Here is a 27,503-nt window from a genome sequence, read left to right as displayed (position 1 = left end):
GTGGGGATGAGGTAGGGGGAAGGCAGATCCACCCGGGGCGCTTCTCTGCTTCCCGCCCCCGGGAAGGCGGCGGCCCTGCCATCTGGGGGCCGTCCCTGGTATTGCACCGCCGGCTCCAGCCCAACCCTCCCCAAAGTCCTGCACTGTGGCCGCCAAGGTCGCCCCCAACCTGAGCACCGGTCCTCACCTTTATTCGAGGACGGCCTTCCTCTTGCACCTCCCTCGCTCCTGCTTCACCCATGTTGTTTTTCTATTGCATTCTGCCCTGCAAGCTTGTAGACATCGCTCCCTGGACCCATGTGGCGTCTGTCCCTTTGTGGCAGTTCCTGGAATGCGGGGTCCAAGTGCGCTGCCTCTCCCCTCAGTTTCTCTTGGGCACTCTCCATGTGCCCTGGGAATAGCTCAAAGATGTCCCTTCCTGTCTCCTGGATGCTCCGTTGGGATGCGGCCTCCGAGACCCCTGACTTTCCCATCATCTTGCTGTGCTCCTTGCATACTCAGGCCCCCCTGTGTGCCTACCACACCTCCTGGTCCATCGCCAGTCCTACCTTGCCTTCAACTCCAGACCCAGATGTTCCCAGCCCACCCACAGGCTTCCCTTCCCCATCGCCACCTCAGTCACTGGCTGCTCCATCTTTCCAAGTGGGCGGGCCAGAATCCTTGGGGTGACTCTTGACCTTGACTCTTTGTTTCACCACCCACATCCAGTCTATCTGGAAATCTCGCCGAAGCCGTACCTTTAAAACATATCCAGAATCCTCCCACTTCTCCTCGTTCCTCTGCCTCCACCCAGGTCCAGCCCCCATCATCGTCCACCTGGACCAGTTTAGTCCCCTCTGCTCTGGTCCTGGGCTCCCACCCTCACTCCCACAGTGTGTCCTCCCCGCAGCTGCCACCAGAGGGTGCATATGAGCGCCTGAGTCAGGTCCTGCCCTTGCCCTTCCCCAGTTTGTACTACCCGCAGCAGCCACCCGAGGGCGCGTGTGAGCACCCGAGTGAGGCCCCGCCCATCTGCCCACAGTCCTCCAAGGCTCCCACCTCCTCGGGTTTTTACGTGACATCTCAGGTTATAAACATGGGCAACAAACACATTTACATCATTTAAAAGAAAATTTAATGTACTTTTTGTCTTTTAATATTTTTTGCATTCTTATATTTTTTGCTTTTTAATGTATTTTTTCACATTTACATCATTAAAAAAACTTACAGACATAAACCTGCTATTCAAACAAATATACCTACACGCATGCTCATAGCAGCACAATTCACAATAGACAAAAATGGAAACAACCCAAACGTCAGGCATCTAATGAATGCATGAACAAAATACAGCTGAGTGTAGCACCTATGGCAGGGCCTGGCATAGAGCAGGCATTCAGTACCGTTTCCCAGAAGATAAAACCTAACCGGAAAAAAAAGCCCTAGCATGATTTTTCAGGATGACATCCCCTCAACATAAGCCCTAACGCGTCTTTTGGAGCAAACCTTAATATAATAATATAAGACCTGGTCTTATTTTCGGGGAAACAAGGTAGGTATTTGGTGGACAAAAGAGTGAATGAGAACAGGACTCCTCCTGTGGACCTGGGGATTAGACTGTTGACACGAATCCAGGTGGGAGAAATTAAGCAGTTATTGAAAGCCAACTGTATACCAGGGCAGAGGCGAGTTTTTGAGTCAATGGGTAACTCAGATGTTGGGGTTGCCGGGTACGGGTACAGGACTCGTCTCGTCCAGGAGAGGGCGCTTTAAGAGCAACATGCTAATGATGCAAATGAGCCACGACTGGGCCTTGTGGAGTCTTTTTTGTTGTCAGGCGCGCTGTGGACAGCCCAGGTGCCGCAGCGTTTGGCGGTTCAAGATGGCGCTGCCGCCCTCGCGGAGGACCTGGAAGTGGCGCCGGCGAGGCTCCCGGATGCCTCAGGTAGGACAGTCTGCACCCTCCACCATTCTTCTCGCGGTTGCCTGTCCCGGCCCATGGGCTCGCGATCCGCTTCGGTCCCTCGAGAGCATGCGTTTCTGATCAGGCGCGCTGCGGACAGCCGCTCCCGGGGTTCTTTGCGAAGGCGTCCGGGGGGCCTCCGGGGACCTCTGAGCAAGATGGCGGCGGCGGGGTCCGTGAGGCGCGGGCGGCGGCGACCGAGGCGCCAGTGAGGGGCCCGGGGGCCCGGGCAGCTCCGGGCCTGGGCCTCGCTGCGGGACGGACCATGCTACGTTCCACTGGTTTCTTCCGGGCCATCGACTGCCCCTATTGGTCTGGGGCGCCCGGGGGTCCTTGCCGGCGGCCCTACTGCCACTTCCGGCACCGCGGGGCCCGGGGCCCGGGCGCACCCGGTGGCGGCGGAGCGGCACTCCCCGCAGCAGGTAATGCCCGCCCGCTTGCCTTCCCCGGGCTCGGCTCCTGGCCCGGGCCTCGACTCCACCACCGGGGCTTCGCCGGCCCCCCGTTCCCGGCCCAGCCCCCCCTCCCCACATGCTCGCGGGCAACGTCCCCCAGCCGGGGACGGGACCACCCACCTCGGGGCCCGGTGCAAGTCTCAGAACCTCCGTTTCCACGAGTGTAAAATGTAAACAAAAGAACATGCCCTCCTAGAGCTGTTGCGAGGGTGGAGTGAGATAACGCAAGCCAACCGCGGGTGACACTGGTTGGCAGGCCCACGACTCTTTCTGCCCTTATTCGCGCCCGAGCTCCTGGGGAGGTGAAACCATTCGCGCTGCCTCCCCGGACCCCAAGTCCTTGCGGCAGCTCTTGTTCATTTCCGCGCTATTTTCCCGTCTGCGCTTTACTTAGGAGTCCCTACTGTGTGTCAAGCTGAATGTCGGACGTGACCGCACAGGGTGTAAGTTAAACCCACTTGACAGGGATGGGAGAGACATAGGCTTCCAAGGAATGCCCTGCTTTGGGTTGAGCAGAGAACGTTAATGGATCGCACATCACATCATCGTGGTGATTGTCAGTGTCACAGCAGAGTTTGGTGAGAGCTGCGAGGGATCGGGCAGGGCTTCTTGTAGGAGGTGTGAGATTTGAGCTGAGACAGTGAGAACGGGGCAAGGGGGGCATGACAAGGAAAGGCTTGGAGGGAGGATTAAGTGTGGCGTCATTCCTTCCCAGGGAAGTTCAGGCTCCCACTGGTGACCTCCGTCTTTCAGAACCGGCTCTCCCTTTCCATCAGACCCAGATCTCATTCTGTCTCAGTTTCAAATATTCTCTTTTTCTCCATAAAACAACGATTCTCATCTTAGAACCTTCACACCTAAAAAGAGGAGCACCCTTGCTAGAATTAGATAATGGGCCTATTTTCCCATTTCGGCGGGGGGGGGGGGGGGGGGGGGACAACAAGGTAGAATGTTCTCAGGTTTACCTTACAAATTTACTTAGACCTTGGGCACCTGCAGCTGGTGGGAATCAAGCAGTCTGTCTGGGTCCACACCTGTGCAGGGTGGGGCATTCAGAGCTGCTAGCATAGATGGTAACTTACCCCCAGCTTTGGCGGAGGCTGGGAAGTTAGCAGAGAACAGTGCATATGGGAGGTGGTGACACCCAGCTCATGGGGTTTGTTTTTATCCTGTTAAAAGCTCTGTGTCTTGACTCCATTTATTTACTTACTGGCTTTGTATGCAGTGTTCTGCAGAGCTTCGCTTCCGGGTTTTTCACTACTGGGACAAACAGGGCAGGACCACTTTCTTTACCACTGACATTCTGACTTGCCTCCCCGTCTGTTCCCAACTCTGTAGCATTGATTTCTCCCCTCAAGTCTTCCATGCCAAGTCAGTCTTCTGATTTCTTTCTACATCACAAATGGCCAGTTCATTTCCCAAAGGATCATTTTTGGGAGCTCATTTGGTGATGCAGTGCTGTCTGCCCTACTTTCCCAGGGGGAAAAAAAATGCAACTGACTACCCCTTACCCTGCTACTTCTGCAATTTCCTTTTGTAGGTGAGAATGAGCAGACCTCTTTCCATCTGTGGGGCATGGCAGGAAGGCCTCTGATCGAGGCTTGTGATAGAAGATCTGCTAGAACGCCACCTCCCCCTGCAATGGGGCAGTCAAATCGCAGCTCAGCCTCTTTCTTGCTGTGGGTCCTCTCTGACCCTCTGTTTCCTCCTCTGTGGCATGCTCATGTAACCGCTCTCTGAGGATGCCAGGGGAGAGTATGTGTCTAGACCTCCCCCTTCCTTTCAGCTCCCCCTGCTCCAGATTTTTTAAAGCCCAGTTTCCTGTCTGGCTTGAAGAGGCTATAACAATCCAGGTTTCAGCCAATCCACTTGTGACCAGATGTGCATGGCCCAGACAGAGGCTCTGGCAGGGGTGGTCTGGGCCACGTTTTGTTTTCAAGCAGCTGACAGGGTTGCCAAGGTCCTGGGTGGGAGCCGCCTGCAGATGGAATGCCAGGGTCCCTGTGTGGCCCAGCACCTCTGGCCTTGGGCCATTGGCCGCCTGAGCCTTTCAGCAGTCGGAGGCCCATGAGGGGGCTGGGCAAGGATCCTGTTCCTTCTAGCCCTTCAGATCCAGCCCGGCACGCCCCCTCCTCCCCCCTCCCCCCTGCCCCGTGTGCCTCCACACTTGGGTGTGGTAGAGCCCGGCTATGGGAGCACTTGGTCTGGTAAAACTCTGTGTTTCCTTCTAATGGTAGGGATGATTGTCCCCACCTTACAAATGAGGAAATAGGCCCAGAAATGGGAAGCCACTAGCCTGTGTGTGGATGGCTGGTAAGTGGGGGACATGGGGTTGAATCCAGGCGGCCAGGCCTTGCCCTGCTCATCAATTGCGGGTCCTCCACACATGGGGCACTCTTTGTGTGTTGGGCTCAGCGCTCTGCCCTGGGGCTGGCAGGTAGCAGTGAGACCTGGGAAAGTCAGAATCACAGAACCAGAGCTCTGAAACCTGAGGACAGACCTGAGGGAAGGCCTGGCTCACAATGGAAGACAGGGGGCCCCAGCTGGGTAACTGTGTCAGTGGCAGCAGCAGCTCCCTGGGAAGCCCTCTCCCCCAGGCTTCAGATTAGTCTCCCAGTGGTCTGGCATCCTTAGAACATTCCCTGCTTCCCCAAGGAAGGGAGGATGGAGTCAGAGAAACTAGTGCCTCCCAGCAGAAGGTCAGTATTTTATTTCTCCATAAGCTGACTTGGAACAGAAGTGTGCAGCTGCTGAAACAGGCAGGCCCCTGGCCTCACTGCCCCTCAGCCGCTTCCCTGGGGCTGGTGTTGGTGGATTTCATGTGGGCGACTTCTCACCGCTCTGTGAGAGTCTCCAGAGACAGGACAAAATGTGCTTTCCTGGAAAGTGAACTGCTGTGGTCGGCTCCCCCCTTCCAAGGAAAGAGCTGATGCTGAGAGCAGTATTGCCTTTATGTCTGGAGGCCTGGCCAGGGTGAGAGGACTGCAGAGTGTTGCCAGCTGGCGGTCACTGTGGCCTTGGGCTGGGCAGTGGCACCTCCCACCTTGTGTAGGGTGAGAGCTGGTCATGGGCTGTTTCTTTTCTTGTTGAGGCCACTTTTTAAGCATCACTTCCCTGCCCCTCCCAGGAAACTGTGTGACCAGGTGTGGCTCTAGGGAGCAGGGGTCACCAGTCTCAGGGGATTGAAGCTTGGGACCTCCCGGAGGAGGAGCCTTCACTCCTGCAGGCACCTGGTGGGTGGTTGGTTCTATTGCTTTGTTCTGGGTTTTTCTGTAAAGGTGGGATTAGCTTACAGGTGCTGGGGCTTGTCAAAGCAGTCGTTTCTTTGTCAGTGTGGGCAGCGCTGAGTTTACCTCTCATACAAGCTATCACTGGTGGAAAAACCTGGGTTTCTGTTTGTGGTTCAGCCCTGCACAAACCTCCTCCATTCAAAGCACTGTTTTTCCGGACTGAGACTAATGTCCATTTTTAAAGCATTGGAGAATCTGGAAAGTCAAAAGGAACGTGTTTTGTACATGGCCTGAGTCCCACATATGCCATCTTGCTTTGCTTCCTCCCAGCCTTAAAAACAGAAAGCTTCGTGTGTTTTCACCAAAGTTGTGATCCTGCCACGCTGATTAAGTTGGATTCTGTTTTCCGTGAGGAAAGGCCATCGCTAGTCTGGTTCCCACCCCTGGCAGCTCCTCCAGACGGCCTGGGAGCTTTAAAACCTGCCTTCTCGCCCAGATCCAGGCTTGGGTATTTTAGGATTCTTTGCTTACTGTCGATCAGTAGAGCGATGGGTCTCACTCTGGGCCCAGGCTTCAATGGGCAGCCTTAGCCTTGGTGCAGGCTCGTTGGAAATGGGAGGTGAGTGGGTGGGATGCACGGAAGGGCCTGGGGAGGTGGCTGCTCGGAGGGATGTGGACGTGTCATGCAGAGTGTGCACGTTAGCTGTGCAGCAGCTTCTCACCTGGACGAGTCGGCCCCCCCCCCCCCAGGGGACACTGGGCCATGTCTGTGCATGTCACAACTGGGGGTACTCCTGGTATTGAGTGAGTGGGGAGTCAGGGAGGCTGCTCGACACCCCACAGTGCCTGGGACGGCCCCTTCCGCTAACACAGATTTATCCCATCCCAATATCAATGGTGCCGACATGATCAGCGCCCCAGTGCTGACCTGTTGTGTATTTTGGAATGGGATAGGCAGGCTGGTTGAGGCCCACAGGGAAGAGACAGACCGTGAAAAGCATTGCTTCCCCCAGCTCCTTAGGCCCAGAGGCCAGAGACACAGGAACCCAAGCACCGATATGGGCCAGCTGCGAGGGATCAGGGTACCCTGTGAGGGGGCTTGGATGTGGCACCCCAAGTCCTTGCAGGGCTCCAGAGAAGAGGTGGGGTGCCCAGCAGGCTTTCAGCTCCTGTGATGGAGTGGAGCCCCAAGTGAAGGCCTTTTGGCTTTTCTTTCTGTTGTGCCAAGAGCCTGGCTTGGGAGGAGATGGCCCAGCCTCCAGCTCGTCAGTATTAATCAGCTTCAGTTATCTCTTCTGCAAAATTGGCCTCAACAAACAGTGCTGCCCCCTCCATCTGAGACGCTGTGTTGCAGAAATGCTGCTTCTTGCTTTGCTGTCCTCCACCCCCCCACCCCCCACGCCATCGGAATCTCCTTTACAAAATAATTTCCAGCAGATGGTTTGTAAGCTGAGTGGTGGGTATCCAGGAGTTGGGTTTGTTATTTTTTGAGCTGTCCGCTTGTGGCAGGTGGACTGGCTGGTGTGATCTGATTCATAACAGAGAAGAATAGAGAAGGAAGTGGAAAGTGTGGAAAGAGCACAGGTTAGGGCCGGTCAGGGCACACTCGGCCCGACTTACCGTGGAGGCGTGTCCTGGCCACCGTCCTCCTTGATGGCTGGGTCCTCAGGCGTCCTGTGGTGGTCAGCCTGTGCCGTTTGAGGAAGCAGGCGTGTGTGCTGGCACTTTGGGGGCACTGGGTTTTCTGGAGACAGCTGGGTGGCAGGCAGGATTGAAGGCCAAGGGGCGTTGCAGGGTGAGCACCCTCCTGCCTGCTGCTTTAGTTTGCGGAGGGAGCGGGACAAGAAGCCAGAGGGGCCCGAATCTGGGTTCTTTGGCAGGGAACTGGCCATTCCACAAGCGTTGGTACAACCCGGCCTCCATGTCATCTATAAAATCAGGAGCCGACCCTGGGTCCCTCCAAGGGCCCTGCTGGGTGTATTTATTCAGTACCTAACTGTGGACCAGGCAGGGGGGCCCTGGAAACAAAGGACGGGTGTCTAACATTAGAGACACGGGCCGGGGTCCATGAGAGGGCAGTTGGCTTATAGTTAGTCAAGTGTGTGTCCTCCAGCAGGCGTTACTGAGCTGGGCTTTGAAGGATGAGTAGGAGTTTTACCTGGTGGCTAGAAGCAGGTTGGGAGGCCAGCAGCAATTCCAGGATCCTGGGCAGGGAAAGCAGCGAAAGGCCTGGAATGTTGTGCTCTGGTTTGGAGGGGCAGAGGAGGGGGAAGGAGAGTCTGCCCCTAACATTACTGCCATTCCCAGCGGGACTGGCAGGTGTCCCCATTGTCACACTGACTTATTACTTGTCCTTCTCTAGCACAGGCCCCAAGAGTGCTGCCGCGGTCCAGCTAGTCCGCCCCAAAGACGGGGAGATGGGGGGACTCAGAGCCAGTTAACTTTCTCATGTGGCTGCTGAGAGCTGTCTGTCCTGCAGGGACTCTCTTCTGATCACCACAGAGGCCTGTGTCCGCGGAGTGGATGTGCTCCAGGCATTGAGGGGCCCGTGGCACTCGGTCGGTATTTCATTCATTTATTCATTCACTCATTCACCCCACAGACCTTTGCAGACATTTGCACTAGCCAGCTGAGGTACAGAGAGGAGCCTGGGGTCAGCGTGTTGAGCTGCTAGACGGGAGGGGGAGGAGTAGGCAGGGCCGGGAAGGTGATGGGTGTCACGAGGGCTGTGGACCGCATTCACTCCAGGCACATTCTGGTGGCGCTTGGCCCTGTGTGTCCTAGAAGTGAGATCCATCCCTGCCCAGTTGACGGTCACACATCACAGTCACTTGTCCGGAGAGACCACTGTCCCCTCCTCTGGCAGTGGCCCAGAGGGCCCTCACAGAGCAGGGGTGTGTTTCTGGAGCCAGCCGTCCATCACTCTCCCTGGCACCTGCCTGAGGAGTCAGATAATAAAAGCCACTGTGCTCACGTGTGACCCCAGTGTGTGGACTCTTTCTTAGGGGATGCAACCGGCTCCCCCTCACCTTGGCCCCACGTCCCAGGAACGCTGTGAGAGCAGCAGCCTTCCGTCCCCTTTGGCCGGGACCGCACCCCCACCTGACTTCACTTGGAACGTCAGCAGGTGCTCCGAGTTGCTAGGCCTCTGGGCTGGGGGTGTCTCGGGGGAACCTGCACGGTGGAGGAAGTGATCTTAGAAACACCCACTGGAAACCCATGTGTTTGGGGAGTTGGCAATGCACCAGGGCCATAAAGAGTGGGAGCACTGTTTTGAAGATTTCTTCAGTGGGCCCAGGGAAGCGATTCATGTTGTCACGGGCTGTGAGGATGGAGAGGTGCCAAGGACAGGCCTTCAGCCCAGCCCTGGGGCTCTGTCTCTGCGCGTTATACCATCCTGTGTGTTACTGTGGATTTTGAAGCATAGCCTGTCATTACAATCCTGGCTGCTTGGCTCCAGAGAGCAGGGTGGTCCCACAGTCTGTGTGACGACCTGCACCAGGGTGGCTCTGGGGACGTGGAGGGAACAGGCTTGATGGTGGCCCCAGGTCTGGCCGGGGGTCCTCTTGTCCTTCCCCTGGAGCTGGCTGCGTGGTGCCACCTGAGCTGAGGCCCTGTCCTTGTGCTGCTTCTGGGGTGGCAGCTATAGAGGTGAGGGAAAGCCCTGGGGCTATGAGGGGAGGCTTTCAGGGGTCTGAGCCTCGAACCAGTGTCCCGGGCTCTCCAGTGACGTCACCCACCCTACAGGCAGGGGTGGACCCTGCTCCTGTAGGCTCAGCCCAGCCTCAGCGGTGGCTTATCTCAGATGGCCTTCATGTACACCTGGGAGTACGTTCCTGGGGTCTGCCCTGTTCCCTCCGGGGCGTCAGGTGCCCTGGGCAGTGTGGGGCTCTCGGTCAGATGAGTGAGTGGCCAGGTGCCTTCACCCCTGGGCTTCAGGCTTCTGGCCTGTCTGGTGGGGCACCCCGATGTCCAGAACTGGGGTGGAGGGAGGCTGCCAGGAGCAGAGAAGCTGGGCCAGGGTGGAAGGTGTAGCAGCCGGCCCCTTTGAGGACCTGAGGGGCTACTGTGCCCTCCATTGGGGATAGCCTTCGGGGGCACTGTCTGCTAGATCCCACTTCTCAGAAAAGTCCAAAGTGTGGGGTGCTCTTAACTCTGAGCCCCCGGCCTGCCACTCTGCATTCCTGCTGAGCTGGGCTGGCTGGCCAGTGACCCAAGCCTGTTACACCACTTTGGGCTTAGGGAATGTCCTCGGTCTCCTGGCTCCACCTTAAGGGCTCTGCCACCCAGGGTGGGTCTAGTCTCTCTGCCATGACTAGCCCTTGTGTCCCCGCTTATCTCCTATTTGGCAGGGACTGTGTCTCCTCCTTGGTGTTCTGCCACCCCACTGAGGATGGGGGGTCAGCAGGCTGTGACCGCCATCTGGCTTGGTGAAGGAATCCCTGCTGACGTCTTATCAGCCAAGAAGCTGGGGCGGGACCCCTGTGCAGTCCTGGGCTTATCTTCAGACCTTGGGCAGACTGAGGAGAGGAGGGGTGGGTGATGAAGGCCTTCAGAAGCCAGAGACAGTTAGGTCGCATCCTCTCTGAGTGGCGTCGTCATGCTCCATGTCTTGTCATTGATTCCACGTGCAGCAGTTAGGGAAGGGTGCGGGCGTTTTCTGGAGTGGAGGGTGTGTGGGAGCAGATGCTAGGCCTGGAGGGGTTGGCGGTGGCTGCCAGGACCTGTTGAAGGCCTCCCGCCTGTCTTGTTTGTGATTCGGCCTGGTGGGGGTTGGGGCTCTGTAGCACCAGTCCATACCAGTTTCCCACCCAGGGTCCCCCAGCCCAGGAAGCTGGGAGAAGCAGCCCTGGTCTCCATTGTGCTGGACGTCTGTCCCAGATGCTGATGATCAGAGTCCCTGGGGCAAGGTCCCTGGGGGAGCCACCTGTGTCCCTGCAGCCAGGCCAGGTCCTGGTGGGTGTGTGGTGCTGGGTGCACAGCACTGGCACGGATGGCCAGGGGAAGGTGTTCTGTGGGGGCTGTCTTACCCTCCACCCTGGCGAGGGACCTCCCCAAGGGACATCCCTCAAGTGACCGCCAGATAGCCCTGGAGCTGGGTAGCAGCCGGGCCCTCACTTGCCCTGGAGTGGGGTACAGGGACCAGGCCCAGGGGTCTGACTTCTCCTAAGAGTGTAAGTCTCACAGCCGGGCCTTTTGAGGGCTTTGCTAGTCATTCCCAGATCACCGCCTTTTCCAAAAAAACAGCTTAATTAATCTTGTTTACCACAGGCATGCTTACTTGGTGCGAACCCCCAAAGGAGCACGTTTACTTTCACCCAAATTAATCCCCAGTAATTGGAGGACACCTTCCAAGGTGCTGATGGCCCTCCCAACCTCAAGGGTCACCCATATCTCGAGGGTCACCCGTCAGTTGCCTTCTGACACCTCCACCAGTAGGCGGGCAAGGCCCCCAGGACACCAGGCAGCTTGCAGACATTTTCTTGGCAGCTTCTCCAGCTCCGATGATCCCTGACCGCAGGGGACCTGGCCCTCTGAGGCAGGGGGCTAGACGGCAGGAACCAGTACCTTCTATGCTTGTGTCCCCCCTATCCCCCCATCAGGTAACCTTGGGGGGCTGGGTGCCATCTGCTTCAGGGACCGAGCTCTGGGCCTGTTCGCTCACCTCTGAGCTCTGGGCCTGTTCGCTCACCTCTAAGCCTCAGGCTGCAGCAGAGCCCCCTGCAGCTGTAAGCGCAAAACTCTCAAACCTGTCTGGAGATCCTTGGGCTGGTGAGGGAGCCTCAGGTACCAGTGAGGAAACCGAGGCCCCAGAGGGGCAGGATCAGGACCTTGACTCAGGCCTGCTTGGGGTGGTTTCCTTTGTTTTGGGGAAGGCAGCTTCCACCTGGGTGCTCTGGTCAGGAGCCATGCCCCTTCAGAGTGAGCAGCTCAGACCCCCAGTGTACAAATTAGTTCCTGGGCTGCCGGGAGGCTGGTGGTGGTACAGCTGGCATGATGGCCCTGAGGAAACAAACATGCCAGTACAAGATCCCAGTGACAAGGCCAGAGCTCAGGCTCTGGTCCCCCAGGCAGCCTCGGGCCTTTGCAGGGCACAGTGCTGCCTCTTCCAAAGCACAAGCTCCTTGAGGAAACCCCTTCCTTTCAAATCCGAAATCCCTAGAACTCTGCACTCTGACCTCCTGACCTTGAAAAGGGGTGAGGTCTCTGGGTTGATTTGCATGTGGCCTGTGGCCCTTTTTGGGCTGTGCCTGGGTCCTGACCCCCCATCCATTGATCCTGATCAGCTCCACCTACCTGCCCTTGGGGCGGGCCTTCACACTAGGTGGGCCTTTGCTCCCATCCCCCGCTGGGAGGGCTGGGAGGGGCGTGAGAAACCTTGGCCCCCACCACGGAGGTGCAGGAGTAGGGTAGACTGGAGGCCCCCCCCACCCACCAGTGGACATGCACAGTAGGTGACCCCGGCTCATGGCTGATGGCCTGGGCTCCACTCTGCTGGCAGCCAGGACTTCCAGGGCATGAGGAGAGGGCATTGGCTCCTAGCTGTTCACACACTGGGTGCCAGGCTGGGGATGGGTCTGCCATTGGTGCCCTGTGACCCATCCTGGGTCAGGGTGGCCTGGGAGGGCAGTCTTGATCCTGTTGGGGTCTCTAGCCTTCCCTCAGGACTCACATCACCTTGTCCCTCACCAGGGCAGAGGGGCTGTGAGTCCTGACCCCAGGTCCGCGAGCCCCACATCCGTAGCTCTGACATGGGGGGCATGAAGTGACTGCTCCCAGTGTGAACACCCCAACTAGGACAGCCCCTGACACCTGTCCTGCTGCTGGCACTGGGTTCTGTGGTATTTTACCTCCCGTCTCCCATGCTCAGTCCTGGCATCTTTCGTGGTCTGAAGCGTAGATACATGCTTCTCTTCTCCTTTCCAGATAGAATTTCAAAAACACGAACGACACGCCTACAATGACCCTGTCTCTCCCTGGCCACCCCCCACACCCCCGGCGGCCCAGGCCCAGCCACTGCCCTCTGCAAAGCTGTCACCTGCAGGCTTCTCCCTAAACGAGTTCCCTGGGACTGCTGTATTTGCACCAGGTCACCACACACTGGAGGCCCCATTCCACACTAGGCGTCATGGCTTAAGTCCAGGTGTAAGCAAGGCTGGCTCCTGGGCGAGTCGCTGTCATTCTCTACCTGCAGGGACCAACTAACTCTATTGGCCTTTTCTTCAGAGATCCTGCAGGATTGTGTCTGATAGAATTTCTAGTGATGAGAATTCTTTAAATTCTGGAGTATTTATGGTAGATTGGTATATGTGAATATGGAATATTACTCGTTTCTCAGAGTGTCACTATTTGCTCACGTTTTATTGAGAATGTCTGCACTTCATAAGTGAGTCTCCTTGACATTCTTGCTGAGCCCGGTGCCATGGGCTGTGCTGACCTCTAGAACATGCCCTAGAACCAGGAGTAGGGTAGACTGCAGGGGACAGACAATCACACGAATTATCTCTCCCCCTACCACGGGGGCAGAGCTGGGGCCCTACAGATGGATGCAGGCATTTATGACTATTTCTGACTATTGGACGTTTTTTGAACATACACTACCTTTTCGTTTTTTTCACACCCACGGGATCATACCATAGATTGCCTTCTGCCTCTTGTTTTCCATTAAAAGTGTGTGGGTATCTTTCTACTCAGTGCTACTTAGCGGTGGACACTTAAGGGGTGTCTGTTTTCTCACTGGTACAGGCACAGCCTGGCGGACTTGCCTGAGGGCGGCGTGTGGGACAGCCCTGCACACATCAGACCCTGCTGGGTGGGCTGTCTGCTCCCCTCCCAGCCCCAGCCCTGAACTCGGGGAGCTCCACACACACTCCCGTCCCACCCCATCAAGTGTCTCTGTGCCTGAGTGTCAAGCCCCCCGCACCGTGCCATCCTCCCAGCCCCCCAAACCCCAGCTGTAGGAAGCGTGCTGTGGCTTCAATGTGGGCTTGTGTAGTGGGGATCCCACTGCCTTCTCACCCCACTCATGGTCCTGTCTGTCCTCTCTATCCTTCCAGTCTTTGTCCCAGGGGCCAACGCCAGTCGCTGGAGCTTGTGGCCATCTCTCGAGGCCAGGGTTCTGCACATCCTCGCCTCTGTGGGCTGCAGACTGTGAAGGGGGTGCTCTGGAATCCTTGCTATGTGTGCAGGGCCTGGGTGGGGGTGTGCTGGAGGCCTGGCCCCCGCTAGGTTCTGGAAGGCCAGTTCTCTGGGTGAAGGCAGTGGTTGCCTCTTCACAGGCCTGCTCACCACTGTTTCCTCCTCCTTCCTATTCTAGGGCTTGGTTATGACCCGTACAACCCGGAGCTGCCCAAGGCCCCCGTGCAGAGGGAGAATGGCGCCCTGGGCAGAGGGGAGGAGCCCCGCTCGGACATCCTGGAGCTGGAGCTGGTCAACCAGGCCATTGAGGCCGTGCGCTCCGAGGTAGAGATGGAGCAGCGGCGCTACCAGGAGCTCCTGGAGACAGCGCGTGAGCACATCTCGGCGGAGGTCCCGGCCTTGGCACCCCACGGCCCCACTGCCAGCCTGGATGAGGACACCTTCCCTCTGTCCTTTGATTACAACCCTGGTGGTGGCGACCTATTAAGCCCCGATGCCAGCTACCAGCCCACACCACTGGCTGCCCCAGCCGAGCCAGGCAGTAAGTACTCACTGGCCTCTCTGGATCAGGCCCAGGGTCACGGGGGAGGGGGCAGCGGAGCCCTGGAGTACGTCCCCAAGGCCGTGAGCCAGCCCCGGCGGTATAGCTGCCCGGTTTCCAGCGGCAAGTACGTTGTGGACGACTCCAAGCCATCCACGGACCTGGAGTATGACCCACTATCCAACTTCTCCGCCCGGCTGCTCAGCAGGGCCAGTTCCAAGGACGACCGGCCCCCCAAGCGGTCGCGGGGCTCCTGCGGCAACAGCGAGCCCTATACGCCCGCACTCAAGAAGCCCTGCGACCCCTTTGGTGGCTGTGATGCCAGGTTCTCTGATTCAGATGACGATGCTGCCCCAGCTCCAGGGGCCAGGCCTACCACTGCCAGCCCCCCCAGGGCTCGGGCAGGCACCGAGAGCAAGGGCTCTGGGAAGCTGGATTCCAGGGAGGGCCAGGAGGCCGAGGAGGGCAGCCTGCGGGAGACCAAGGAAATGGCTGTGCAGTACGATGTGGGGGACCTCGGGCAGCCTCCCAGGGGCCCCGCTGGCGTGTCCCTTGCCAAGTCTGACGCGCCAGCTAGGGCCTCGCAAGAGCACAGCGGCCCCAAGGAAGGAAAGCCCAAGAAGAAGAAAAGTGGGGTGCTGCTGGCCTCTGGCCCCAAGGGCAGTGTCCGGAAGGCAGACAGAGGTAAAGACACACAGCATGGGAGACCGCGTGTGGACAAGAGGGGCTCACAGGCCAGCAGCCCCCGGCGCAGGGCAGAGCTTCCCCAGGGGACCAAGAAAAAGCCATCTCTGGCCACCTTGGTGGCCAGCTCAGGGAAAGGCCGGCCTAACCGGCTGGGGCCAAGCCCCACACATGGGGACACCCCCCAGCTGCCGAACAGGACGGGCAGGAAGACCCCACCAGGGAAGCTGGCAGAGCGAAAGACCCGCTCACTAGACGAGGGCGTCTCCCAGGCCACCCGTAAGCTGCAGGCGAGGGCCCTAAGCCACGCAGAGCTCTTCGGGGACGAGAGTGAGGACGAGGACGCAGGGTCCAGGACACCCGGGCTGCAGCCCTCGGCACCCCCCAACTTCAGCTCCAGCTCAGCCTCTGACGACTCTGACTCCAGCCTGGGCCTGTTGGCCACGCGGGGACCCCACAAGCGCCTCAGGGCCTCCCCGCCTCCCTCAGCCTTGGCTGGCCAGGCTGCTCAGGCCTCCTCCTCCTCCTCCTCCTCCTCCTCCTCCTCCTCCTCCTCCTCCCCCTCCTCCCCCTCCTCCGTGGGGGCGGGCACCGATGTGGACTACTCAGCCCTGGAGAGAGAGGTTGACTTTGACTCAGACCCCATGGAGGAGTGCCTGCGCATTTTCAACGAGTCCACCTGCGTCAAGACAGAGGACAGGGGCCGGCTGGCCCGGCAGGTGAGGATCGGTGCTTGGGCTGGGCATGGGTGGGCGGGCGGGCTGCCGGAGCTCTGGCCCAGTTTCCCTGTGACGAGTCTCAGTGCTGACATGGAGATGGCCTCTTAAGTCGTCCAAAATTCAGGAACCCTTGGTGGCCGACTGCTGCCCTCCTGCACCCTGTCCAGAAAGAGGATGTTGGCTTAAGGCCCACCTGCCGGGTTTCTGGGCCACCTGGGGTTCCGGCCCACCTGGCGGGGCTTCTGTGGTAGCGTCCAAGAGCGGCAGGCAGTGGGGTATTGGGCAGCCACCCAACCCCTCTTCCCACTCCCCCAGCCCTTCTCCCCTTTCTTCCAGCCCCTCAGCCCCTCTCCCCTCAGCCCGTATCCTATTTCCTCTGTACCCCAACCCCTCTCTCCTTTTTCATCCCGTTCCCTCTCCCCCCACCCTACCCCACTCCCCCAGCCCTTCTCCCCTCTCTCTTCTCCTTCCATTACCCTTTACTCCCCTCTACCCATCTCCCCCTTCCCTGGCCCCTCCTCTCCCCTCTCTCTCCTACTCATTCCAGCTCATCTCCCCTCCCTCCCAAACCTGTGCCAGCCCTTCGGGGTCTTGATTCCAGTGTCCCCATATCGGCCACCAGAGGGAGCCTGGTTTCAACAGCAGGCTGTCCCCACGCCAGAACCTCAGAAACCTGCAGCTTCTGCGAGGGGAGGGGGGTTCACAGGGTCCGTGATCCTTTAGCATCTCCCAGTTCATGGCCCTTCGAGGTGTTGCCCTGTGATTTTTCTCCCCTTCATTCCTACATTTTTGAGCCCTTCCCTGGGCAGGGTGGGTAGGCAGGTGGGCAGGCAAGGGAGGGGAACAGGAGGCAGGTGGTCCAGGAAGGGCTGGGGCACGGCTGCTGAACTTGCCTTGAGCAAGGCCTGGGAGGTGCGCTCAGGACCCTGGCTGGCCTAGGGGTCCTGGGCTGGGGTGTACTGAGTCTGTTTCCTCCCGTGAGGCTGGGCTGGGAGTACCTCCTGGGGTGGAGGTGAAGACACCCATCTAGTGGCCTCTCAAGCTACTCTTCCCACCTCTTCCCTCTTGGCCTGGGAGTCACGCTGTGTCGGTGTGGGTGGTGTGGCCAGAAGAGGGAGCCTTGCTGAGGGACGCACGTGTTTTCCAGCCCCCCAAGGAAGAGAAGGCCGAGGACAGGGAGCAGTCAGGCCTAACCACTCTGTTCCCCGGGCAAAAGAGGAGAGTCTCTCATCTGTCCAAGCATGGCAAGGGGGTAAGTGCCTACACTGCGATCAGAGACCCCCGTCTGCGCAACCAGAGCTGTGGGTTCCTTCGGCAGACGCGGGTCCAGCACTCCCTGTGTTCTGGCAGAGAAGTGCCTGGGGACCACATCCACTCCAGTCCCAGTTGTGCTCCGTGCTGGGGGGAGTGGGGCCCAGAGCAGGGAGAGTGAGATGCAGGTGAGCCCTCCCACAGGGTCACACTGCCCAGTCCCTGTCTCGCTCCAAGCTGTGCTGTGTGATCTTAGGCAAGTAGCCAGACCTCTCTGAGCCTTGGCTTCCTCCCCTGTGGCCCCAAGACAGATTGTCAACTAGCACAGAGAGGGCTGGGTGGAGGGTAAGCCCCAAGCTGTGTAACCAGAAGCTACCGTTGATTCAGTCCCAAAGGAGAGTTGGAATTCTGGAAGGCAGTCCAGAGAAGATTAGATCAAGTGGGATTGGATCAGCATGCCAATCTAATTGGGGGCAGGGATTCCCACCCGCCCTGTGCCTATATCAGGGCTGAGGGCATGGCCTGGGCTCTCAGAAGCTAGAGGCTGGGAGAGTGACGACATGAGTTTGAGCTGGTTCCCGCCGGGGCATTTGGAAGCTCCTAAGGCCGAGCTGGGGGCGTCCTGCCCAGCCCCAACCCCAGAGCCCCTGCTGCCCAGCCCATGGCCCTACTACCAGCCTGCTTCCCCTGGCGGCCTGCTCTGGGTGCCTCTGACATACAGCTTGGCCCCGGAATCTCTCCTCACCCAGCTGGAGCCTGTGAGGAAAGGCCCGGCACCCCCCGCCCGACCCCCCACCGCCCAAGAGGTGTGCTACTGGCGGGCTCAGCAGGCACAGAGGGAGTCGGCCAACTGGCTCCAGGCGGCCCCACGGTCAGCCGAGAAGCCATCCTCTGTCCACATCTCAGCCCCCGGTGAGAAGAGGAGGATAGCCCACGTCCCCAACCCCCGCCTGGCTGCAGGTGAGTCCTAATGCGGGTCCACGGTGGCAGGCTCCTACTACGGTGGCGGTGGTGGCCTTGGGCGGGGCCTGGTTGGGTCTCTGTGTGCTTGTCTATAAAATGGTATCGTCTCCCCGACTGCTAGCAGGAGGCTAGAGCAAGCCTGGCGCAGTGCCCAGCGGCCCTGGGCCTCTCTGGGCTTTGGTGTTGGCAGGAGGGGGCTGGCTGTGGAGAGTCTGAGGGGTGTGTGTCTGCCAGACCCAAGCTCCTTCTGCACTGGCCTTCCGCCTCCCTCTAAGGCCCTGACCCAGAGGTCTCCCTGTGGCCCTCCCCCTCTGTCCCTGCCTGGTCTTTGTGTCCCTGCCTCCCCCAGGTACCTGGCAGGGGTTGGTCTGAGTGTGGGCGCTGGGCATCAGACAGCAGTGCTGGGGACGGGGAGCCACCCGGGGGGTGCTGTGCAGGGCTGAGGCCAGGTCCTGCCCCGGAGTAGCCCAGGCTCAGGCCCTGATTGAATTGAAGCTGATCTGGGGGAGGGGTTGCAGCTGTACTGGCTGCTTGTCCTGCTCTGAGGAGCACTTTTTCTCCACTGGGCCTTATCAGAAAGTTTGGCTGCACATTCAGTGGGTGTGTCTCTATGTGGTGGTGCCTGGAGCTGAGGAAATACGCCAGGTAGGCTGCTGGAGCCACCTGGAGACCTCTTCAGATGCAGACTCTGCCTCCGCAGCACAAGGCTCGGCCCCACTCTGGGATGTTTTTGCTGCTGGTTCAGAGATCCTCTTTCGTATCCAGCTGGGGGGGGGGGGAAGGGGGGAGGGGGCGGGCGGGCCCCATGTGGTGGTCCTGCAAATACAGACGTCCAACCCTCCCCTGATTTTCCTTCCCTGGCATCTCCAGACTCTGATCTGTCCCTCCCTGCCTCCCTCCCTCCTTCCCTCCCTCCTTCCCTCCCTCCCTCCCTCCCTCCCTCCCCCCGTCCCTCCCTCCCCCCCCCCGTCCCTCCCCCCCCCCCCCGTCCCTCCCTCCCTCCCTCCCCAGTGCCTGAGTTAGAAGTTGACAGTGACCGGCATGGTTGTGGGTTTGTAGCAGTGGTTTAGCCCAGGAAAGGGAGATGGCCCTGAACTGTGTGTACTGGAGACAGGTCTCGTCTCATAAGCCTGCCCCACTGCACTGGCCATCTGCAGTTGCCGCTGCACCACCCGAATTCCTAGCTGCTGCCCAGCTCTTTGGAGCCCAGCCGGCTGTCCTGCAGTTTCTGGGTTCCATCCGGTGCTGCACACTTGAAATGCAGGGAAGTCTGTGTCAGCGTGAGCCTGAAAGCTATCCTTTCACCACTGAAAAGTGCACATCCTCCCTGGTCGGCATCTTCCTTCCTGCGTGGCATGTAACGCCAACACTGGTATAGGACTCCTAGGGGCCATGGACCTGGGCCCTCCCTCCGCTCTGTGCCTTGGTCTCCTCGTCTGCTCCTGTCCCTTCAGCAGGGCCAAGCCCAGGCTCAGAGCTGGTCAGACCTGCTGCACACACACTTGGGGGTGTACCTTCCCCAGCCTCCCTACCCCTACCCCCACCTTGAGCCCTCGTCCCTGGGAGGAGACTGTCTCACTTGTGACGTCATCAAAGGGAGAGGCAGAACACAGAGGCTGGCCGGTCACAATGAGCGGCCTGTCCCAGAACCTCTGGTCCTCAGCCCAGGAGCCAGGGCCTTTCCTCCCTCAGACGTCAATGCCTCGGAGTTGGGGCCAGAATATGTGGCAGAGGCTCCCCATACCCCCCGACACTCGCTGGACCACCCCACCGGCCTCCACAGCCTCATTTTTGTGTCCCTGCTCTCGATGGACTTGCCCCAAAGCACATAGAGCCTAATGTCCTTCCACAGCCTGCGCCCCCGCCCCCGCCCCTTCCCCCTGTGCTCTGAGATGCACCTCCTGCTGACTCTGAATGGCCGTGGCCACCTGGTGCTCTGCAGCTCGGTGATGGGCGCGCTGTCCTCCTGCGCTCACGGTCCCTGTCCCCCGCCAGCCCCCACAGGTGCCAAGAGGACCCTCCCGGCTAGCAACAGCCAGCTTCCCAATGGTTTTGAGCCAGGTAGCCAGCCCTTGAAGACACGCACGCTGTCGGGTATGGCATCTAAGACCACCAGCACCGTCACCCCCAAACGTGTGGCGCACAGCCCATCTTTACAGGTAACTGCTTTGCCCTCGCGATACCTGGCAGCGCAGGCTTGCTTTCCCCTCTTCCCGCCCCTCTGTTGTTGCTTTAATTCACAGCCTTTCACTTTTTAGAGCAATTTTAATCTACAGAAATACTGAGCGGAGACAGAGGACAGTTGCCATGTGCCTTCCCTCTGCCCTGCTTCCCCTGGTCAACACTGCTGTGGTCCTGCCAGCCCAGGGCCACCCCCGTAGTCATGGAGGCCCAGTTTCCAGCAGGCTCCACCCTGTGTGGGGGACATGCCGGGGGTTCCAAGAAGTACGTCAGAGACCAGGCAGGGGCTGCCACCCTCCACTGTTTCTGTGTCCCCTCCAGAGTCTAAAGAAGCCCATTATCCCAAAAGAGTTTGGCGGCAAAGTCCCCACTGTCATCCGCCAACGATATCTCAACCTGTTTATCGAGGAGTGTCTCAAGTTCTGCTCCTCGAACCAGGAAGCCATAGAGAAGGTGTGTGACCTTGGGAGATGGCAGCTGGCTGGGGGGTGCAGCCCGGTCCCTGACGGAGGGGCTAGGACCGCCCATCGGGGTGTCCAGGACTGCAGGGCTGAGTGGAGTGTCCCCCCAGGCGCTGAATGAGGAGAAGGCAGCGTATGACCGCAGCCCGAGCAAGAACATCTATCTGAACGTGGCCGTGAACACCCTCAAGAAGCTGCGGGGCCTGGCGCCCAGCGCTGTGCCAGGTCTCAGCAGTAAGTCAGTGGGCAGGGGTGGCCTAGGTGTTGCGTCTAGAAGATTCAGGCCCACCCTGCCAGCAGAGGGTGGCTACGAGCCTCCTGGTGAGATTCTGAGACAAGAGGCTGCTGTCAGGCTCTGTCTTAGCGGCCGTTGGCCCGAGCCTTCAGAACAGCCTCTTCTCACTCGTAAGCACCCTCCTCCTCCTCCTCCTCCTCCTCCTCCTGCTCCTCCTCCTCCTCCTCCTCCTCCTCCTCCCTCCTCCATCGAGGGCCGCCTGCCACTAATGGGGCAGCCTCTTCAAAGCGTGAGGCTTGCCTGCTTGCTCTGTGCATTAACCTGGGAAGGCATTCACGGTGCCTCTCCAGGGCGCATTAAGCCATCAGCCATCAGCGGACGCTTCCCCGTTCTGCTCTTGGCCCGCCCCCCTCCCTTCCTGAGAGAGACGGCCATTAGATCTGGTGTTAAATTCTTTCCCTTCTACAAGGGCAAAAACCCCCACCCAGGGAGAGATGGAGGGGAGACTGAGGTGCTTCCAGGCAGCCCAAGGCCTGCTGGTCCTGGGTTAAGGTGGTGGCGGGGTGACTGCCCCAGGGTCACACAAGGTCAGGCCCTGTCCTGGGAACGGCACTGAGGAGGTGGGGGAGCACTTGGGAGGGACGAGGGAGTCTGAGCCTACTTTATCCTTCCCCTCATCCCCTTCCAGAAACCGGTGCCCGGAGGGTTGTGTCCCATGAGGTGGTGCTGGGGGGCAAGTTGGCCGCCAAGACCAGCTTCTCAATCACCCGCTCGGGCAGCCCCCGGGTTGAGGATCTGAAAGGTGAGCCTGGCTCTGGAGAGCAGCCCGGCGGCCTGGGACACAGCAGGACTGGGTGCCCCCCCCCCCAGCCTCATCAGGGGGTGACTGCTTCTACCGCTCGTCTGTCCACAGGAGCCGCCCTGTATGGCCGCCTCAAGGGGTACTTGCTCACCGAGGAGCAGCTCAAGGAGAACGGCTACCCGTTCCTGCACCCCGAGCGACCGGGCGGTGCTGTCATCTTCACCACCGAGGACAAGCCCCCCAAGGACTGTGAGTCACCCCTGCCGCCTGTGCTCCACAGAGGGTGCAGGGGGTGGGTGTGGATGGAGGGCATGGCTCCTCACCCTCCTGTCCCCTGTCCCCACCCCACAGCCTCTTGTAGGGTCTGCTGCCGCTGTGGTACCGAGTACCTCGTGTCCCCCTCGGGCCGCTGTGTGCGGGATGAGGAGTGTTATTATCACTGGGGGCGACTCCGCCGAAACCGAGGTGAGACCCCAGCGGGCCCCCTCCCCTCTGCTCCCCCACCCCTTTTAAATTTTCTTTCCCTTTGTTGTACGTTGTGACAAAAGTAACATAAAGACCTTCCTGTCACACGTTCAGATGCAGACAAAAGAAAGGCCTCCCACAGCCCGGTGCCCCCGCCCGCCCGCCCTTCCTCTGTGCATAAGTGCTTGTAGAAATGCATGGGCATTCGGGAACAAAGGGTTTGTCCTGTCCTGCAGCTGCTGGTTTCACTTAGTGGCTCACATGGCCCAATTCCCACCCTCATGAACTCATGGGTCTCCCGGAGTGCCCGTTGCTGCCTGCAGAACCACCTCTGTGGGGCACGTGGAGGGTTCCCTGGGTACAGCATTCCCACAGGCAGGCCCCCGTGGGACCCATACCTGCACATGTCCTCACTGCCAACTTGGGGAAGGGCTTGTGCAGGGTCGGGGGGCTGCACCTGTCCCAAATCTTCACTCCTCTGTAGGGCCCAGTGCTCCCCCCCACAGAAAGGGGGCTGGAATCCGTGGCCTCCCTGGGGCCACCCTTCAACCCAGGGCTGGGGTCCACTCTGCTTGGAAACCCTTGCCAGCCCAGGCAAATTGGGTGTCAGCAACTGCCTGCAGGAGGCGTGGGGACAGCCACTGACCACTGTTTCCCTTTCAGTGGCTGGTGGCTGGGAGACTCAGTACATGTGCTGCTCAGCTGCCATCGGCTCTGTGGGCTGCCAGGTCGCCAAGGTATGTCCCCTATGCCCTGATCTATGGATGCTTCCTCATCCTGGGAAGCCCCTTCCCTTTCCTATCTGGCGCTGGTCCCCCTGAGCTGTCTGCTTCCTGTCCTTTGGTTTATCGGCCTTGGGAAGGGGAGTTTGGTCCATGAAAACCCCCAGCACAGGCCTGGCCCCGTGAGCCCGGCCTCATTGGCTTTTCCTGAGGCCTCCTCCTTGCCTTGCCCTCCAAACCTGCCACCTTCACCTTCCTTCTCCTCACCCTTAGCAACACGTGCAGGACGGACGCAAGGAAAACCTGGAAGGGTTCGTGAAGACCTTTGATAAAGAGCTTCCAGAAGATGCTCACCCCGGAATCTACGCCCTTGACTGTGAAATGGTGAGTCAGCAGGCGGCAACCATGGGAACTTGCTGAGAACTCGTGGCCTCTGCAGGTTGCAAGGGTCTTCTGCTCCATGGGGCTATCCTGGCTCCCCTTTCTGAGGCTTTGGGGCAGTGCAGGTTTTAGTATAAAGAGCGGACGAAGAGCCGTGAACAGCAGCCAGGTCTTCGCCTTTGTGTGGGACGTGCTGTCTATAGCTCTGAGCCTTGCCATCATCTGGTCACAACGGGCTTTTGTCCTGTCATCAAGCAGATACTGTCGCCTGACCCCCAGTACACACCACACACTCTTGATAGAGCTGGCTTTACTCAGGCTCCCCTGCACTGGGCGGCTCTGCGGGCCCCGTGAGTGCAGCGCGGGCTTTGGGGAAGGGCGCCCTGTTCACAACCCCCACTCTGACCCCCAGAGATGCTGGCCCCGGGCCAGAGACCTTCAGGGCAACGTCTGCCGTAGGTTCAGGGTCCAGGGGCAGCCTGGTCATGAGCACGAGGCTGGGGTGTCTGATGTGTGGGGCCACGTCGGGGCCATGTCTGAGTTACGTCCTCTCGCTCGCAGTCCTACACCACATACGGCCTGGAGCTGACGCGCGTCACCGTGGTAGACAGCGATATGCAGGTGGTTTACGACACCTTTGTCAAGCCGGACAATGAGGTGGTGGACTACAACACGCGGTATGGCCGGCCCCCAGGACCCCAGGTCCCGGGTCGGGGCTCCCGGGGCCTTTCCAGGCCCCTGAGGTCCCTGCCGTCCTTCCCCAGGTTTTCGGGGGTGACTGAGGCTGACCTCGCCGACACGAGCATCTCGCTCCGGGACGTCCAGGCTGTCCTGCTGAGCTTGTTCAGCGCCGACACCATCCTCATCGGACACAGCCTGGAGAGCGACCTTCTGGCCTTGAAGGTAACCTGGCCCTCCTCGGTCCTCAGAGGCCCGGCGGGGCTGTGGAGACAGCGAGCGGGCAGGAGCCCCGGGCTCCTTTGCAGCCCAGCTGTCCTGAGGCCCCAGTGTGCTGGCTGTTCCCACAGGTCATCCACAGCACTGTCGTGGACACATCTGTGCTCTTCCCGCACCGCCTGGGCCTCCCCTACAAGCGCTCCCTGCGGAATCTCATGGCTGACTACCTCAGACAGATCATCCAGGACAACGGTGGGTGGTGGGCCGGGCTGGGCCAGCCCAGAGACCGGGCTGGCCCACCCTGACTCTCTGCCCACTCCACAGTGGACGGCCATAGCTCCAGTGAGGACGCCAGCGCCTGCATGCACCTGGTGATCTGGAAGGTCCGAGAAGACGCCAAGACCAAGCGGTGACTGCCGCCTACCCGCCTCCTGCCTCCCGCTGTCCCGGCCCGTCCTCTAGTCCCAGGCCTCTTCCAAAACAGTGCAATAAATCTCAGAGCTAACCCTGTCCACGTGGCCAAGACACAGAGGCCTCGAGCATGGCAGGAGCCCACGGCACCAGAGACAGCACCCTTGAGGCCCCTCGTGCCCCCCTGCCTCTCTGCCCTAGACCTCTGTCTTCTGGAAACTGCTGCTGACTCGACGACAGGCCGAGGCCGGGACCACCCGCCTGGCACACAAGCTGGGCCCTGCTGTGTCCCAGGCACTGAAACTACCTGCTCCTCGCTGCTCACCTGCCAGGGTGTCAGGTGGGCCAGGTGGGCTGTTGCAAGCTTGTTTAGACAGGGGTTAGCTTTCTTTTTTTGTATTGTTATTTTTATTACTTTTAATTTAAACCTGATGACTTGTGCAGTTATCTTCCCCGACCCAGAGGAGCAAGACCCTGGTGCTGCCTTCCCTCCTGGGGGATGGGGGCAAGGGGGCGGGAGCGGTCACCCAGCGCCTTGACAGCTACCAGGACCCAAGAGTCCAGCCCAGCCTAGGCCTGGGTGGGTGGGAACTGGCCTCCTCCAGCCCACCCACACACGACCTCTGGGAACCGAGCCAGCCCCTCCCCCAGCCCACAGGGCCTCAGCCTTTGGACACTTCCCACTAGAGCTCCAGCCTCTCCTGGGGGCTGTCTGTCAAGGCCCACAGCCCCGCCCCCCCAGTACCCTGACCCCCTTTCCTCTACCCCCAGGCAGGGACAATAAATGTTTGTATGGATTTTACCTTGGTCTGGTGGTGGTCTTGGAGCCTGGTGTGGCTGCACACCCTCTGTGGAGGTCACTGTCCCCGTGACCACGACCTGCCCCAATGGGGGAACAGGAACAAAACCTTGCTCACCTGCAGGAAAGCCAGCGCAGCACCCAGGCCACCCCCCTGCCCAGTGTTCCCAAGCAGATCCAGAGCTCTGGGCAGTCTGGATTGGGGCCTGTCACTCTTCCTGCCTCTTGGGATGCTGTGATTGTGGAGCCAGCAGCGAAATCCTGTGAGTGGGCTTGCTCGTCTGACAATCTACCACGGAAAGGGCCGGGCAGACCCAGCCCACTGTATCATCTGGTGCTCCCCGAAAATGTGTGTGTGCCCAGTGCCCTGAACCCAGCCCATTCGTGCATTGTTCTGGTCGTGGGGGTAGGAGGGCAAGGACTTTTCAGGTCACAACTTTCAACTTATTCAAAGTGAAACCAGAAAAAGCCTCACCGGGCCGGTGATGCTGGGGGCCTTAGGACTGGATGCCAGAGCACAAAGGTGCTGGGAGGAGGGCTGCCTGGAGGAGGCCGCTGTCACCCTCCTGGGGTTTTGCTAAGGGCCAACAGGGCAGGATCCCAGACTGAGGACATGGCAGCCCCTTCCCGAGGGGCTTCCTGGGCTAGGGCTGCATCGGTTTCCTCTCTGGGTCCTGGGGGCCCTGAGGGCTTGTTCTAATCAGGTCCCACCACTGTCATATCCCTCTGTGGCTCTTGGAACCAGTTGACTTTCTCCTGCCTCTTCGGTAAACAAGAGTTGTTTTCTAAATATGTGCCTGTGGCTTCACAGAAACCCTGAGTCTGTGTTGTGTTTGCACTCCCTCCTCCGGGCACAATGAGGGAGGGAAGGCTGTGGGCAGCTGGGGGAGGAGCTCCCCAGCTCAGAAGGTTATGGGTGTTTTCAGCTTGCCAAACCTGCTGCCTCTTGGAGACCAAAACCCATTTCTTGCCACTTGGGAAGCTCCTGTCCCCTCTGTTACTACCCCAGGGAGAAAATTGGGTCCCCTGACCCACTCCGCACAACTGTACCCAGCAAGGTCTCTTCTAAAGGCTATTAGGACAGTTTGCTCAAGCCCCACCCCTAGGGTCTTTTTATTAACCGTTGAGTAGGATAAACATGTGTTGAGTGAATGAATGAAAGGAGAGGTTTATCGGTACCTCCAGTGGCTAAGCAGAATGCACAGACCTTCCAAAGAAATTTGAGTAGGAAGTTGCTGCTCTGACGGGGGCGGTGGGATCCTGTGTGCAATCATCACCCCACCCACTCATTCATTTAACATCTGCTCCTAGGTGATGCTGCGCCTCAGAAATCCCAGCCCCAGAGAAGTCAGGGCAGAGTCAGACACAGGCACTCCCACCTGCGGGGTCAGGGCTGGGCCATAGGGAGGCATCCCAATCCTTATTTCTGGGCTTCAGGGGCTCCCTAAAAGTGCAAATACGAAAAACACAGCTGAATCATCTCCCCTCTGTCCCGTTTGCCCCTCCCCTGAGCCCTCACTATCAGGGGGACCCTAACTTTAATAGCCCCTTCTACACACACTCCCACCCTGGCTCTAGCTCCCCAATCTCTGGTCGGAGGGTGTCCCAGCCTCACCGCTGTCTCCCATCCCCATTACCTCCTTCAAGAAGGCCCCTCCCTCCCTCCAAGAACCCCGGCTGCCGGCGGGGTGGGCATACACTGGGACAGAGAACTGTGGGCTTCCTCTTGGCGTTAGGAAGGGCTCGGTGGCTTTAACGGCCTCTCCCAGGCCAGCGCCCAGCACTGCAGCAGCGCATAGCAGGTGTGAAAACCCAGGCACACAGCTCAGACTCAAGACCAGGTAGGTACCTGCGGTTACCTACCTGTGCTTCCCTCCTCCGCCCTTGGCCCCACATGGGCCCAGCCCGACCTCAGCTGGCGCCAATCCACCCCCTCCTGGGCAGAGCTATACAAGGTCCCGCCCCTAATGACAGAACCCTTAATACCCTGGCGATATTAAGACGCCCTCATCCCGCTCCGCTGTGCGAGGCCCGGTCCACTGGCCCACCGCAGCCCCAGACTGCCCCCACCCTAACACCTCTGCACCCCATCTTGGCTCGCGCCTACGCGGTCACCATCCCAGAGACACTCCCAGGCCCTGCTCTGCCCTGGCCCCGCCCCTACCGTGGCCCCGCCTTCTGGCATGGTCCCACCAACAGCCCCGCCCCCGACCTGCCCTAGCCCC

The 27,503-nt window shown here is 59.5% G+C and overlaps 1 protein-coding gene across 3 annotated transcripts; it reads left to right on the top strand.

Moving 5' to 3' along the window:
* The first annotated feature begins 1,267 nt into the window (after positions 1–1,267).
* Positions 1,268–25,281, top strand: REXO1 (RNA exonuclease 1 homolog). 3 transcript variants are annotated; one of them, XM_088792206.1, is made up of 16 exons: positions 1,268–1,924; positions 13,945–15,710; positions 16,858–16,962; positions 17,711–17,921; positions 19,920–20,083; positions 20,427–20,558; positions 20,677–20,800; positions 21,490–21,603; positions 21,715–21,852; positions 21,955–22,068; positions 22,732–22,805; positions 23,064–23,174; positions 23,733–23,848; positions 23,936–24,074; positions 24,200–24,320; positions 24,393–25,281. In XM_088792206.1, the coding sequence occupies exons 2-16, from the start codon at positions 14,097–14,099 to the stop codon at positions 24,479–24,481; spliced, it is 3,366 nt and encodes a 1,121-aa protein (XP_088648332.1). In that variant the 5' UTR covers positions 1,268–1,924; positions 13,945–14,096; the 3' UTR covers positions 24,482–25,281. The 3 variants fall into 3 exon arrangements, with proteins under 3 accessions (XP_088648332.1, XP_074193585.2, XP_088648331.1); XM_074337484.2 differs by lacking the exon at positions 1,268–1,924 and adding an exon at positions 2,076–2,364; XM_088792205.1 differs by lacking the exon at positions 1,268–1,924 and adding an exon at positions 4,689–4,710.
* The last annotated feature ends 2,222 nt before the right edge of the window (positions 25,282–27,503 follow it).

This window comes from Rhinolophus sinicus, chromosome 15, assembly GCF_057876585.1.
Source record: "Rhinolophus sinicus isolate RSI-liver-muscle chromosome 15, RSI-T2T, whole genome shotgun sequence".
Taxonomy (NCBI): Eukaryota; Metazoa; Chordata; class Mammalia; order Chiroptera; family Rhinolophidae; genus Rhinolophus; species Rhinolophus sinicus.
This window is presented reverse-complemented; position numbering and strand designations above follow the sequence as displayed.

Coding starts and splice junctions, on each gene's coding strand:
- REXO1 (XM_074337484.2), top strand. CDS start 2,208: ATGCTACGTTCCACTGGTTTCTTCCGGGCCATCGACTGCCCCTATTGG. Junction 16,963..17,710: donor TGTCCAAGCATGGCAAGGGG/GTAAGTGCCTAC, acceptor CTCCTCACCCAG/CTGGAGCCTGTGAGGAAAGG. Junction 24,075..24,199: donor GCGACCTTCTGGCCTTGAAG/GTAACCTGGCCC, acceptor CTGTTCCCACAG/GTCATCCACAGCACTGTCGT.